This window comes from Ambystoma mexicanum, chromosome 4q, assembly GCF_040938575.1.
Source record: "Ambystoma mexicanum isolate Mex_15411 chromosome 4q, UKY_AmexF1_1, whole genome shotgun sequence".
Taxonomy (NCBI): Eukaryota; Metazoa; Chordata; class Amphibia; order Caudata; family Ambystomatidae; genus Ambystoma; species Ambystoma mexicanum.
The window spans coordinates 448,573,666-448,589,710 of NC_090928.1; the positions used below are offsets into that span (position 1 = coordinate 448,573,666).

Here is a 16,045-nt window from a genome sequence, read left to right on the forward strand (position 1 = left end):
ATCAAAGGCTCCATGGATTCGCCCTGTCCGTTTGTTTACCCTCTGCAGATGGTGGTGGCAATTAACATAATTAACATACTAATAGAGTATACTTCAAACAGGCCCACATGGGGCCTGGCTGCAGAGGCTAAAAACAAAGGCGACAGGGAACCCTAACACCCCTTTCATATGCACTGTGTCAACCTGAGGCCAGCTCCCCCCTAAAGTATCAATGACAGTGAACTGTCATGTCTGGTACATGTGTTTACAGAAAGCAAGCCCCGCAGGTGGACCCCATTCAGAGGGTAGGGGTATATGATTTGATGGAGACAAAATCTGTTCTCGCCACAGCTTCAAGGGAGACCTGCCGCTTTGATCAGGAACCACAGAGAACTCCATTAACCAGAGAGACCCTTTGATCCACAACAGTCCGGAAGATGGGTGGGACTTAGTATTACATGTTTTCACCCCTTTTACCTTTTCGGTTGCAAAGCACTCTGGGTATGACCTCATGCACACAGGAGATTATTGTGGAGACCCATGATTGGTTCATTAAAGTAGGATTAGCCTACACCAATCACTGTGGCCCATTTGGCGTTAAAAGAGGGCTGAACACCTCTTTTGGGCAGATCATCTGAAGACTTTGCAAAGAGTAACGAGAAGAACTCATTTGGACCCTGAATGAAGGTACAGTCTTCCTTACAGCTTCCGCCGTTGAAGGAAGGCCAGGATTTCCAAAGAGGGAAGCAAGACCCCTCCCCTAAACATCTCCCAGGGAACAGAGGGAGATTCTGAATCCAGAGGACCGTCCAGCAGCTCCAGAACCAGTGCCCAGCCAGCCCACAGTGTGCCCTGCTAGGTTCTGAAGCAAGCTTCCTATGTAGGAAGTGCCAGAGAGTCTCTGAACCAAATCAAGGACAAGAACGTTGCCTGCAACACTCTCCTCAGCTTTGGGCCATCCGCCTTAAAGGACAACACAAGCCCAGTGAAGAAGCTAGGAGGAGTACATCGACAAGCATCAACCAGAGTCCACCTTAAAGGACATTTTCGAGCCAGTCAAGCTCCTCGAACTGCAACCTACTGCACCGCTGACAGTTGTCACGCTGCAGTTGCTAACGTCGCCCGAGACGCCTCGACCAGTGCTTCAGGCCCGCCAACCAGCACTGAGACAACGATTCCTGATGCCGAGCCGCCGTGTAGGCCAGCCTGCAGTCGTCCGTCCACTCTCGCTTGCCAAACTGCCTGCCGCCTGATACCAGCAGCTGTCTCCTGTCTTGAACTCTGCTGCAGAAGCTGCAAAGCACCCTGAAACCGACTCTACGCTGTCGAGCACCAAGAATCTCTACAATCACAAGGTACATTGTGTTTCTGTCCACCTGCTCCTTCTCCAAAGGCCCCTGGTGACATTTTACGACCCATTGCTCCCCTTCTGCTGAAACCAAGTATCCTTGAGCTATTGCGATTAATTACTTTACCGACTACCCTTCTGTCAGTAACTAGAGTGCATCCCTATTCCTTCATGTAACTGTCCTCTGCATTCCTTTACAGGGTGGGTTGTAATTTATAGTTTGCTAGAACTGTCTGTTGTGATAATAATAAAGTGGATATGTTTATACAACCTTGACTGGACAGTCCCTTTTATCATTGGGTAATTATTTTCACTGTGTTGCAACTAACCAACGATCCACGGCCTTGCAGAGTTCAGCCTGCTGTTCGTCCACGTTACCAAATAGGAAAAGGAGGTTTATAATTTTCTTGTTTTTACAATCTTTTTGGATCGCTTTTGGTCTACTAGAGGTGCGCGGCTGATTGAAGGTTTAGAAACCGATATTCGTCCCTGGACCACGGGTGCCCCGGAAGTTGATTCGTCACAGCACCTGCCAAGCCATGTCCCCGGGATGCACTGTTGGGCACTTCATTGTTAATGCAACAGTTTTCATGTGTCTTACTGACTTCTCTTTGACGATCATTGTGTTAAACTATATGAAAGCCCTGAGGTTTCTGTGCTGGGGAAGGGACCACATTTCTGGGAAGGGGATATTATGCTGGTATCCCAACTCCCATTTTTGTACACAAATGCATGGAAATAAATGTTGTCCCTATGGGATCATTGAGTGGTAAGCACTAGGTTCTGTGCAGAAAATACCCGCTTTTTGTGCTGAAATCTGTGCTGAAATCTGTGCTGCTTCCAGAGAAAATATACATAGTCGCATTGTGATGACATCATTGTTTGTTTTCCTGCATCAAGTTTAATGCGTCTTAAAGAAACGATTGAAAATATCAGCGCTGGAACCCTATTTTCTCATTATGTGGGGACATTAGTAGGTTTCAAGGATAATGCTTTCTAAGTCGTGTAAAAGAGGCTGGAACTATGGAAATAAGAATTCTGCTTGTGAGGATTGAATTGCTAGACATTTGTGGTGTTCTCTATGACCAATGGCCTTTATTTTTTCTCTTGTCTTTAGACTGAAACAACATGCTTGCCCTGAAGGAAAAGGATAAAGTAGTAGCTCAGATGTTGCTGACCTCTGGCACCTGCGCCCGATGCATCCTTCGATTTTGTGGTGTCACATTGCAGTCACCTTACGGACTACCATATAAGGTTTAAACATGTATTTCTTACTTAAAAATAACCCCTCCTGTCTTTAGTGGCCTTCAATAACAAGCACGGTTGCCTTTTTCGGGTCTTTTTCTTGGCCAATTGCCACATGTAGATTTCAGCCAGTCCCAAAGCGTGAATCATTTCAATGTAGCAACACAGTAGCTAGTTTTTCAGATAATGCCCATTCGTAAATAACAAAGATAGACATATCTATGTTCTATGTGGATATGATAATAAAGAAGATGGACAAAACTAGAATACTGTTTTTTAAATATATTAGACTTTTTGTTAATATTGCAAAACTCCATCTTCTCATTGTATTTTTTAAAAGCAATGTATGCTATTGCCTGAACTTCTCCCAAAATGACAACAGATATGCATTGTTTGGAGAACGGATAACACAGTAGAAATTTTTTAGCGTTTAAATTATGGTAAGCAAACTCTCTTTTTACTGCAGGATTTGATCTGTGAACTTCGTGAGTTTCTGGCACTGGATATAGATGAGGAATTGCGCCTGGAAAATGATACAGAGGCAGATGGCCCACCGAACAAAAAAATCCGATGCGAGGACACAGAGGAAGGGTCATGTGACCAGAGGGGCGGCAATGCCGCAAATCTCTTGCAATTAGATGGGAATGTTTCTCCTCCAAACGACCATTCACGAACCTGTAACGTGTGTTTGGGAATCCTTCAAGAGTTCAGCGATGCTGATTTTGTGAAAAGGGTAAGATTTCTGCTTTCAAAATAATCTCAAACATTGAACTCAGTAATATTTTTTTTAAATATTTACCAAGGGTGTCTTTTTATATGTCTCACTTAGTGAACACCCGGTAATGATTGTAATCCAATAGCTCCCTGTTTTAATGTTTAGACTTGATGTGATTTTGGGGACTTTGCATGAAATGTGACTAACCAAGGTCTTGAGCATGTTGTAATAAAAGAAAATGGTCACCTGCCTAGTCACCAACACAGCATAGAGAATTCTCTGTTCTTCATGAGGTTATGAATATTTAAACAATTACAAGTGGAAACAATTGGGCCTTTTAATTGCGCTGACGGGGCATTATCACCTTACTACTCACTTCTCCGTTAAAATGACTATAATTACATGACATGATAAAGTTCTTGCAAAACTGAAGGTTGAGGGCTGGAAGGTTTTGAATTGACCATAGCCACTAGCATTGGTCTGGGCACCCCTCCAGGCCATTGTTTTTCATGCTGCCATGCCATTACACACGTGGAAAAACTACAGGCTTGGCCTGCACATTCCAAAAAGGGGCTTTGCAGCCCGAACTGTTGGGCCACAACTTTCTACACAGGGCCCACAGCTGCACTTATATACAATTGCCTCATTCACCATTCTTTGCTAAATTCCTTTCCCCCCATCTGTGTCTTTAGATCCAGAGCCTCTAGAAGTCCAGTTCCTGTTCCATAGACCTATATTGTCCACCCTCTTTGCTTTGGCATTTCTACTCCAAACCTTGTGTTTCCTCCCTGTGCTTCAGTTCCTTGTGGTGCGGACACTTACCTTTTTGTTTGTCCTTTAGTTCCTATATTGTTGTCACTGCTCTGCTGTTATATTTCTTAAACCAGTAGTTGGTGTAGTGTTTCCTCTTCTTTTTCTGGTGTTTTATTGTGTTTTGCGTTTTGTGTTTCTATATTTATATTGATTTTACTCAAAGCACACCTGCCGCCCTTCACACTGAGTCCACTACTTTCTCCCGTTGTCATCGACTGACAAAACAGGCAGATGAGTCAGCCCCTTGATTAACAAGGCCTGCCCGTCTGCCCTTTTTCTCCCTCTTACTTCCCCCCACCCTCCTTGGAATGCATTGTTGCCCAGCTCCTCACACCAACCACTCTTTCTATTCTCCTTATCTATCGACCTCTTGGTGCTCCCAAGTCATTTTATCCAGATGTTGTCTGCTTATATTTGTTAGCAGTGTTCTGCTGTTGAGTTTAAGAAGCAGCCTCTAGTTTGTTCCTACTAGACCCAGACAGTTTACACTTTCATGTGTTATGACAATTGTTTCCTTGTACCTGAGAATGATGCATAAACAAAATGCCACTCCTGTTGTCCCTTTAAATGAACTAAAGGGAAGAGCCACCTTAATAGTATCCTGCTCTAATGGACCAGTTAAACAGCATTGTTGCTGTTTGCAGACCTACTTGACTACTAACACCATCCCTGTGCCTTCCACTGAGCTTGCTCATAGTATGTTCTTTCACGTTCAAAGCCCCCTTCTTGTCACTCGCTCCTTATCCTTTGTTTGGGCATTCATACATTCGCCTCCATTATTCCCTCAATATCCCTCCACCTCATTCCCACTCTTCTGTCCACTCACAAAAGGCACTTTGCCTACTTTACCCACCTAGCCTTCCCCAGTTCTGAGGTCTCATCTTAATTGTGAGTTTGTTATGAAAATTAAAACATTGTCAGAGTGCTTACTGTTATATATACATATGCATTTGTAAAAATGCACGGTTTTACTTTTGTAATTTTCTTTGAAAGTTGTCAGGTGAAAGTAATATGAATGGAGCTCCGTTGTGTCTCTTGGGCATTCCGCTAATTGCACATTACAATAAATGACTGAACATGGACTGTACCAACCCAGTGGACACCTGGACACTTGTTGGCTATAATTGAGGGTAACCCAAAGTCACACAACCTTTGCTGCATGCCGCACAAGAGGATGAAATAAATTTGGCACCAATCTGTGGGAGAGCTGCCTAAATCCTGTCAACCGTTTGAAGTGCTCATTGATGGCCTGTAATTGGCCCTGGATTGCCTTCCTCTTCGGTGGCATTAAGGGTGTCGAAGAAGGAAGCTGACACCAAGCTGGCATGGTTTTGGTTATATAATTTTATTTGTATATGAGAAATCCCCCACTATACCCATTTCTAAGCGGGGTTTCCCCGCCTCAAAACGAATGCTAAAGGGGCCGTCGGAATGTCTGTCAAATCAAAACACCACAGTCCTGTGTCATAACCTACTTCTATCCCTCACATTATAACGAAAGGATAACCTATCGGAATGTTCCTTCACCAGGAGAATGTCTCCCTTCTCCTGATGCTTGGATAATGTTCAAAAGAATGTTTTCCCCCAACAGTAATATGCCAGGAGGAATGACTCCCTTCCCATGGCTTGTTGGTTTCACAGTCTTTCCAAATCCAGGAGAATGGTTTGTTCTCCTGCTGTAGATCGATACAGTTTCCAATAAAAACAGGGGGGAATGATTCCCTTTCCCTGGCTTCTGTAGAACAGCTCCTAGTTTGGGACCAGCAGAATAACTCTATTCTCCTGGTATTGCTTGGCACAGTTCACAACAAGGCCAGCAGGAATGACTCCCTTCCCCTGGTGTCTCAAAAGTTCTTTCTCACAACCCTCAGCTTTGTTTACTCTTTGCCACCTTGTATTGTTGTTAGCAAAGTCGCAAATCCTTTTTGGCTGATCACAGGGCTCAGTGCGCCACTGCGATGGGTACGTTCTCCTTGCTTGCTCAGTTCTCTTTTGTTGGGGTCCCAGATCCTTCTCTGGTGATCAGTGGACTTATTACTGCCACTGCGACAGTAAGTTCTCCTTGCTTGCTCAGTTCTCTTTTGTTGGGATCCCAGACCCTTCTCTGGTGGTCAGTGGGCTTATTACTGCCACTGCGATGAGGAAGCTCTTCTCAAATGCGTGGGTTGCACTGGTTGGGGTCTCCGACCCATCTCCGGTGGTCAGTGGGCTTATTGCCGCCTCTGCGATGAGGAAGTTCTCCTCAGATGCTTGGTGTGCCACTGTTAGGGTTCCCGACCTGTCTAGCTTCCATCCCTGTGTCCCTCCTGGGTCTCTCGCACCTCCTGTTATCTTCTAAGGGATTTCAGCACGCCACTGGGTCTTCCTGGGACTGGGGTTCGTCTCTTCGCCGCACCGATCTTCTCTCATTGGTTTCAACAGCACCACAGCAGCTCTGCGCTCCGGTCTGATGGTCGCCTTATTTTTCGTGTTCGGGTCTGTGTCAACTGGACACGCAGAAAACGTTTTCCTTGCCTCGCTGGCATCCTGCACTCTTCTCCGACTCTGGTCAGCCCACAATGTTTGAAACTCTCACTGGTTTCCATGCCTGTTGCCTCTCCAGGCTGGGTTTGGCAGCTTGGTTAGTCCGTCCTCTGTTCTTAAACAATGTTGCTAGTCCCATCCTGGCGTATTGTAAAAGTCCTTAGTTCTTGTTGACTTGCATGCCTCCTCGGGCCACATGGTACCAGTACTAGCACAGTCAATGACCATCATGTCTCCTGTGCTCGTCTGCATCCGAGTAGATTTGGTTTTAGCTTAATCCCCTGTTTTGCAGCAGTACATAGGTTTGCTTTCAACAAAATGGCTCTGGACAGTAGGGAAGGCTAGGGAATGTTGGGGAGTAAAAATATTCAATGGGTTGCACCCCAGGCAATCGTCCTTGTCCCCTGATGGGGAGTCCCTCCCCTTGAAGTGCTCCTCCATTAAACCACCCCTATGGGGGACTATTGGGTAGCGGCAGCACCTCCCTAATCTCATGAACAAGGGCTCCCCTTTGAGTAGAAGTGACAACACCATGTGAATGGTCACATCGGTCACTAGTCTCTTGCTCATTAGGCGGCAATAAATCGAACAGCTGGCTTAACCCCTGTTCTCAGTGCACTACTCAGGCACTGATTAATTAACGCCCTGTTAATAATTAACACACTGAATACTGGAGACCAGTCTATGTGCGTGGGACCGGGGTTCAAACCAGTGTTGGTCTGTGTTGTCTTGCTTCCAAGGCAAACGCGTTGCCCCTGAGCTATCCTCCCAGCTGATGGAAGAAGAAAAACAAGTCATCCTACATAACACTCTGTGCTCCTAGTGCATTGCTAGGAGTGTGATGAAAAGAACACGACAGAGCCAATACAGGACTTCCTCAGTGCCTAAGATGAGGTCCCTCTGCCCCAAGTCTCCTTCCAGCAACGCTTCTGCACAGTCAGTGGAGCTGCGTGGACCACACGCCCATTTGGCGAGTGAGCTGTGAAAAAAAGGGAATAGGCCCGGGTTCTCCCTAGATCCTCTCTCATGAGATTCAGGGAGCCACACTGCCAGTAGCCTAACTTCAAATGCCTTAATTCCTGAGGGTAATGTGAACCTAGGCATTGTACAATGGGGATTCTCCCAGACAAGTGGACTTGGGGGTGAGAAAGACCCTATCTGTGTATTGTGACTAGATCCCACCATTGCGGAGTGGAGGTATTGACCTGTCTTTGCAGGTAGGTACGGCAGCAGATACCCAACCTGTTAACACTTTGTTCTGCTCCCTTGGCACTTCTTCACATAGATTGCTCACAGGTCTGACCTCCAATTGTGATATTCTGGCGGACTCGGGAGCAGATTCCAGGTGATTATAGGTTGATAAATGGTGATCAGGTGGTTAGGCTGACTCTGCAGTATCCGATGCCTCGCAGGTTCAGGTTCTACATCTTCATTGTCTGACACTGGGATTGCTTCTTCTTCTGTGGGTTTGGCACGGATGGGACCCCATGGAGGACATGGCTGCAGACATTCACTAATTGTGCACCAAGATGGAACAAGTGTATAAAGGAACTTACCTTTTAACATGAATTAGCTCTGTCTCATTCTTGTACTCTTTCTTTTTCATTTCATTCATTCGTTCATTTTATTTACTTGTAATCAAGCGAACGCCATCAGGTACACACACAATCATGAAATATAAAACACAATAAAAATTCATCTATGGGCGCACAAACCTGCAATAATATCAACATATCAATAAATCCAATGCCAGAATACATAAAATGAGATGAGCCTAAGGGCATTTCCTTTAAAAATGTCCTCCGAAGCCAGACTCTGTGCTGCCTCATCCACAGTCCTTCCACAAAAATGTATTGCTTGAACAGTTCTCTTTATCATGAGCCACAAATCTTCGTTTTAAATATATTCTCCTGTAGTCCATGTACAAAGGACAAATCAGCATGAAGTGTATATCCTGGCTCCTGGTTTCTCTGACCCATCCTTTATAGGACCAAAAAGGGAAGTTATTGCTAAACTGCTGTTATTTCAGTCAACACAATTACTAAATTATGGTTTGACATTCTTCCATTAAAGCCTTTACAAGAAAATGGAAAAGCTCTTGTGGTCAAGACGTCATTGAAGACAACATGCATTTAATATTGTTCTGCCCAAGATTCTACGTAACAAGACTCTTCTCCCATTAATACACACAAAGCACTTTGGGCAGTGCATCCTGCCTTGATGTTTTAAACAATGGGCCTCATCACGAGTTTGGCGGTAACCCTTAAATGCGGTGGTAGCGCTATTACCGCCGCATTTAAGGGTCTGCCAAATCACGGCTTCGGCTGATCTGCCGAAATTTAGCGCTCCTACCGCCGGCGGAAAATCCGCCTGCGATAAGAGCGTGAAATTTCCCCATTGAGCTCAATGGGGAATGGGGCTTTCCCGAATGGGCTCATTAGGGAATGGGGATTTACCGTTCCGCCAAACTCGTGATAATGGCGCTAATAGCAGTGGTTTTGGCAGTAGGGGTAATAACGCCGGCGCTAATAGCGCCGGCGTTGCCGTCCAACTCGTGATGAGGCCCAATGTGTAGATCCGCCTAACATGCTGGGCTGCTGATTATTTTTATTTTTTTTGTTATATACACGCTCAAAATTAGTGGGAAGATGGATGTTGATGTACTGAACATGTAGCCTAATTGTAAAAAGACTGTCTCCTTTGTTCCTTTTTCTTATTTTTTGAAAATGTTTCTAAAATCTATAATTCTATGAAATTGCATTTGTTTTATCGTATCTCATGTTGATAGTAGGGCTTTAAAATGTATCTATTTTTTGCAATTTTGTCTTATTTATGTTCTGCTTTTATGGCAAACCTTTTTTTTAAATGAAGCTTATTTGATTGCAGTGCATATCACTTTTTACATGTGTACTGCAATACTTTAAATTTATCAAATTGCCGCTCATCCCATTCGTCCCAATGATGGGCAACAGGCAGAGTTCCAAACTTACATTTTATATGCAGGGAGCGCATAAACTTTGGTTTCACAGTATCTCCCATAGCCCCATTTTATCTTAAGTGATCAATAACCAGACAGGGATGTAGCGTTTTCAATTATGCAACGATAATACTCTTCATTCCTGGCTAAAAAACTCCCTTTACACTTCCTTTAATCCTGGTGGTAATTTAATCTAGTTTCAACCACACATTCCCATGGCCAATGCTATAGAGTCTGTAATATATTTAAACCAAGGTGCCACTAGCGTTCCCTCCTGCATCAGCAAGTCTTTTAGTGTGTCTTTGTATGTGAACAGGGTTGGTACAAGGTAGCAAGCCCACTACGCTTAACACCCCCTACGGCACAGGATAAGTGGATTCTCTCTGGAGATGACTCCCCATTAGGGGACAGGAAAACCCCAGAGACAAACTTAAGTCACCATCCCTCCCGCCAGGCACTAACGCGGTATGTAAAAGCTAATGTGTATGAGAACTGTGACGAATCGTGGGATTCAGTCACTACTTCCCTTGGGGGAGCCTTTTTCTATGAGACTAGGGGGGTGAGCACGCAACACCCTTTCTAGGTGTAGAGGCAAGCCGGACCTCAGCACGAGAAACCCCACTGTGAGGACAAGGACTCCAGTTCTGATAAGGAACTCCTGACCCAACCAACCTATAACCCATCATTACTAACACCTATCAGAAGAAAACATGAAGAGCAAGCTTCTCATGTAGAACCCTGCAGAAAATCTGAAAAGGGATAGCTATTCAGTACTGAGATGAAGAAAACCACTCGAGTAATAACAAGTGCGAGCAGGACAGAGAAGATGGACTTTGATGCTTTGCAAGAGAAATCCCACAGCCACGTCATAAGTTGCAGAGGATTGGACCTGGGAGTGAGAGAAGCCCAGGAAATCCAAATCTGCCTCGAGAGCGGAGGTGAAGGAGGCGGCAATGCACAGCTTAAGGTGCAGAGAGGAAGCTAGCGTGCAAGGCTGTGTATCTCATGCTCAGGAGAAGCCAAGGACTGACAGAAGGTCCAAAGAGTGACCGAGTGAGAAGTGGTGACGTGACCGAAGTCGCAGTGGACTTGAGTCCCTAAACAACGTCAAAACCACTTACCTGAAGACACCGCTGAGCGTGACGAACCAAGAGGAAATGACAAGCCAACTTGACATCCACTGGAGAAGGCCCCATGTAGACCATAATCCCGATGAAACTATCACTGAAGCAGAAAGGTAACTGGGAGAGCAAGAGACCCTGCTAGGGAACCGAAAATAACGGGCGGAATATTCATACTCGTCCTAGTAAGGATCAAGTATGGAAAGTACCTCATGAGAGTGACAATCATTACTGGAAAACCCATACTCGTCCCAAGTAATCACCAAGTGTTGGAAAAGAGTGAGAATCATTAATGGAACAGTCTTACTTGTCCAAGTCAGGTAAAAGACTGGACTTTTAGTAGGGAAAAATTGTCCGGTTTAATGAACAAGGAAAGAACGGAATTGCCCTAAAGAAAGAGGAGAACAGAAACAAAAAAGATCACAAGAAAGCAGAGTAAAACAGAGAGGGGGAACCCCCGTGTAAAGGACACTGTTGAAAAGTTGAAGAGCCTAATATCTGAACTATACGACTTTATAAAAGTAGTTACCAAGAACTACCTGCGTATACTTTACTAAAGTGAAATTGCTGAGAAGCAGCCACAGGAGAAGGGAGTCATTCTCCTATGCCTTAGTTGTTGTGATAGTGGCAGGGACAGATTACGTTAGTTTGGACAGAGGGCAGATCTTCCTTTTGGACTCACTGACAACTGACGAGCACCCTAGTTAGTTTTTGTTAGGTAGGGAAAACCCATAGTTTAGGGAAAGTTAGGGGTTCTCACTATTCTTTTAATTAAACATATCTAAACGTGGAAGATCAGAGTCCTTGTCCTTCTTCTGATCTGTCACAGAACCTTATGACCTTTTTTACAATGGCTGATTCGGCTTTTGACCAAAACATTACCCAGTGCTTATGGAGGACTGTAGAGAGAGGAAAAGACCAGCATTCTGGGGTAGCGTAATTTGAAGAGCCAATCGGGAAAGATTCTGCAAAGCCCAATTGCGCTGACTTGCACACCAGAGGGTGTGGCTGGTAACAGAGGAGAACGTCTGATGTAGTGTCCGGCCGGTGGCATAGACTAGAATAGTGCAGCTATGCCCTGCAGACGAGTAACAGGGACCGTCCGGTGCGGCCACGAGAGTGGAGTACCTCAGAAGGCTGAGGTAAAGCCCAGAGGAGAAATGGCCTACAGAGCCCCATGCCAAGTGAGTGGGAGAGGAGAGTCAGCGCCGGCTGACAGAATCCATTTGACAAGTCACTTAAGCAGCTACGTGGCGAGAGGCGGATTGGGCAGACTACACACCCGTTCCAGGAAGCACCGCTCATCAGAAGCAGGTACGCAGTGTCTCCAGCGGAATGGGAGGTGGGTGGCAAGGAGACGCTGAGTGGCGAAACACGAGAGCCCCGGAGCGGGGAGTGAGAAATAGACAAACCTGGAGTGGGGAAAGAATAGAGAAGCACCAGAGTGGGGGAGTAAAACCGAGAGACGTGGGGATATAGTGGAAGGTGAAACACAGAGAAAATAGCCTCGCAGCAGGGAGGGTTACAGAGAAGTCCCAGAGTGGGAAGGAAGAGAGGGATCAATCCAAGAGTGGGGGAAGAACCCGTGAGTGGGGAGAAAGAGACAAAATCCAGAGTGCAGAGAGAACCGAGAAGTCTCTGAGTGGGCAATAAGACAGAGAGAAACCCCAGAGGAGTGGGGAGAGAGCAGAGAAGCCCGGAGTGGGGTAAGGGAAAGGGAAAAAGACCAGTCCCAGGGTAGGGAGCGAGAAGAAACAGAGCCCCAGAGTGGGGAACAAAGTAAAGAACCCCAGTGTGAAGAATGAGAATGAGTGGAACGGAGCCCCAGAGAGACTCATAAATTTGAAGGAGAAACATAGAACAAGTTTATTGGTGGCAGTTTTGAGATGACACTGCACAAACTATATAAACTAGAATTTGAAAATAGCCATGGGTCTATGGTAAAGGGGGGCATAATCCATCAGCCATCCCTTAATTAGGCAATATCCCAAATATGTCTTTGTTGCAGCGCTCCAGATAAGATTTGAAGGTGGGACGATTTGACTCCCTATTTTTAAACTTGGAGAGTAAATGCAATTTCAAAAATGAGTTTTGTCCTCCACAAAATAAAAGTATGTGGATATCCAGCTGACTCATCCAAAAAGTTAACACTTTATGGAAATCATTATGCATCAGTGGTCCAAATCATAACGGAATATCAGGTTTCTCTCAAATTAACATAAATCAAACAAACACCCTCTCACGAATGGGTCAGATGAGCACTAATACTGTGAGCTTTCCCTGCACACAAAGATGGGTACAATTGCAGCATAAACCTGTTAATGCTTTGCTCACACAGAACAGGTCATCTTGAGTCGGTGCTGATCACACTTCCCTCACACAAACAGAAAATTCGAATCAGGGCAACAGCAATGCAAGCGGTCAACATGTACAACAAGTGGATTGGATCTGTGCAAGTTAAGCAAGCGTAGAAGATACCCACACAGAAAACAGATAAGGAGTGGGTCTATAGAAGAGTTGCAACTTAGGCTTCAGGAGTACACACTCCTCTCCTAATAATATAGAAAAGGTATGACATGGACCGCAGTAGATCATACTTTCCTCACATTTAACAGGAAGATCATGGGTCTTAACAGTACAAGATTAACACAGTGAAGTCAGTCGCATGAGTAGAGGTTCCCCTTGCACAGGGAAAAAAACTGTGTGGGATGGAGCACTGCAAGCACCCCCACACTGATCAGGTAAATGAAGGTCCTCAGTAACTCAAGCTACATTCTCATAGAATGGGAACAGCATACGTTAGCAGTCCAAACTCCCCTCACAAAGAGCTTGCCCAGCAAGGGGGATAAGGGATCCAAGCTCTCTTCACATAGAAAAGCAATAGCATAACAGCAGTGGGAGCACCACCCACATAGAACAGAACAGTTAATTGTCTCTGCAGTGCAAACTCTGCATAGCTAGAACTAATATTTAATTGGTAGCGATAGGCTAACTCAGCTTACGGAATCAGATAAATTCCATATAGTTCGAATTTAGTAAACCGTAATCGGAAGGAAGTCAACCTTGGAACAACAAATGATTTGTGTACAATAAGTCGCTCAGTATGCCTTTAATTTTTCTTCTACAAAGGTCTGCACAGTTCATCTCTTCTGTGTATGTTTTATTGTTTAAGGCAGACCTGGCCACTTACTCAGTAAAGCAAACATGACTTGTATTATGTGTTTTGAGGTTTGATGGCAGAATTGCTATTGATGATTAATGAAAGCCTTCATTTACTGGAACTAGTAGTGCTTAATGTAATGTCATTGTTGTGATAGGATAGCGTTGAGGCAAGTGTGCATGCTAAAATCTACATCTAATCTCATGGGCAAATGTTGGCTTTCCTGAGTCACCCTTCAGAAGTCAGTAAACTGACTATCAACTGAATCAATAATAATCACAGTGCTTAGAAGTTGGAGGAATCCTGTATGAAGCGCTACATAACAAATTAAATACCTATCTGGATTACCACTACAGGGACATGTTTTGCTGAGTTTCTATTTCATTTGCAAATGCAACTATTTCCTTGTTGTTTTGTAACAGCGCTTACACTGGACGGCGAGTCTGATTTGAATGTTTCAAGTGCAGTGTTGAAGATTTGAAAGTATCTGTGACCCCTGGTATTGGTGTAGTAACAATCACTCACCCTTGAACAAGGGCCCTGCTGCCACTACAGTTTATATAACCTTTTATCACATTTACTCCAAGTTAAGGTTGAATGGATGTTTAAGCTAAACATTGAATACTAATCCGTACCCCAGATAAGATGTTAGGGTGGGGAAGTATTTTACACGCTGTTTTAACAAATTTAAATTGTAAGAGTAAAAATAATTTGCCTCAACAAGAGTGTAAATACTATGCGATGACAAGCAACCAGAACATTACAACACATCATCAAAACAGTTGTGTGGCAAAGATTTCTGGCTTCAGACTAATTCTTTTTTAAATGTATTTATTGTGCATTCAGTTTTACAACAATAAAACCTTAGACAGACATTTAAAAAGAGAAAAGACAGTACCATTTCATAGACCTTTCAATTCAATAAAATCCACACTTGTCTCAAAAACATGCGTTTCCCATAATGAATGCAATCTAAAATGTTATAATCCATATCTCATTTCATTTGATGTGCTGAACCAATTAAAAATTGATAACATGCTTTGCTCAGGTAGAACATCTGATTCAATAAGGCTAGCCCCAGGCTCGTTCTAGCGGTTTCTATATGTTTCCCAAAACATCATTGGCGTTGGTCATTCAAGGCCTCACAGTTAAGACACAAATGTAAAAGTGACTCTAACTCCAAGCAATATCTACACATTTCAGTGTCACAATTGTTTTTTAGCCATTTAAAACAGTTGGCCCTAGTTGGAAGAATATTAAGGCTAAACCTTTTTAGGCTGCTTCCAAATTTCCAGGACAGGAAACGGGTAAGATATAAAGCACAATTACCCAGCAGTTTATGGCCGGTCTTCAAAAAACTATAATGCTTGTACTCGCTTAAAGAGTCAAATGTAAGTCTGTAAGCCACAGTTGTCGTTTAAAAGCTCCAGGGTTTTCGTACACTGAACCAGTATTTAACCCCACATATTTAACTTTGCTGTTTTAGTCCAGTGAATATTATTCAGTTAAGAATCCTTCCCAATAAGATTTGCAAATGGAGAATTTTTCAGCAGATTTATAGATCTATGACAAAATCCAACTTTTTCCATACAATGTGTGCTTTTTTCGATAATAAACCCACCTCAAATCTGATCACATTGGGTTTTGACTTTGGCAATGTTAAAACTCTATTTCATATAAAACCTTCAAGATTCTTAAAATCCTCATCCAGTAAACGGTGATGTATTTCACTCATATATCAGTGACAGATTAACTTTGCTTTGTAAAATTTCAGGAGGTGGACAATAGAAAATTTACCAGATTTAAAATTCTTAATTTGAGCAACAAATAAATGAGCTTTTGCATAAGAACCTGCTGAAACTGCTCTTTTTCCAGGCTTGGGGAAAAGTTTAAAACAAACTCTCCACCCTCTCAATTTTCCCACCTTCCAACCAGCAGTTTCTCTTGTTTGGTAACCTCCTGGTGACAATACTAAATCTGGGCTTTACGAGAGTTTATCAACAAATCATTATTTTTACAATACACATTAAAGCTGTTAAACGTCCGGACCCTACTGTGGTACAATCCAACATTACAATATCATCAGCGTAGGTCAGCCAATGAATCTTCTTACCTAAGATGTAAGGTGCCAATGAAGAGGCCTGTATCAAGTGATTCCACCCCC

The 16,045-nt window shown here is 43.9% G+C and overlaps 1 protein-coding gene across 3 annotated transcripts in view; it reads left to right on the plus strand.

Annotated features, from left to right (window-relative positions):
* The window catches only part of PUS10 (pseudouridine synthase 10), a 1,772,971-nt gene that overhangs the window by 114,097 nt on the left and 1,642,829 nt on the right, over positions 1-16,045 (plus strand). For all 3 annotated transcript variants that reach the window (XM_069608030.1, XM_069608029.1, XM_069608031.1), the window contains 2 exons: positions 2,445-2,581; positions 3,039-3,305. In XM_069608030.1, coding sequence (XP_069464131.1) covers positions 2,456-2,581; positions 3,039-3,305 — 393 coding nt within the window. In that variant the 5' untranslated portion in view covers positions 2,445-2,455. The remainder of the gene's footprint in view (positions 1-2,444; positions 2,582-3,038; positions 3,306-16,045) is intronic.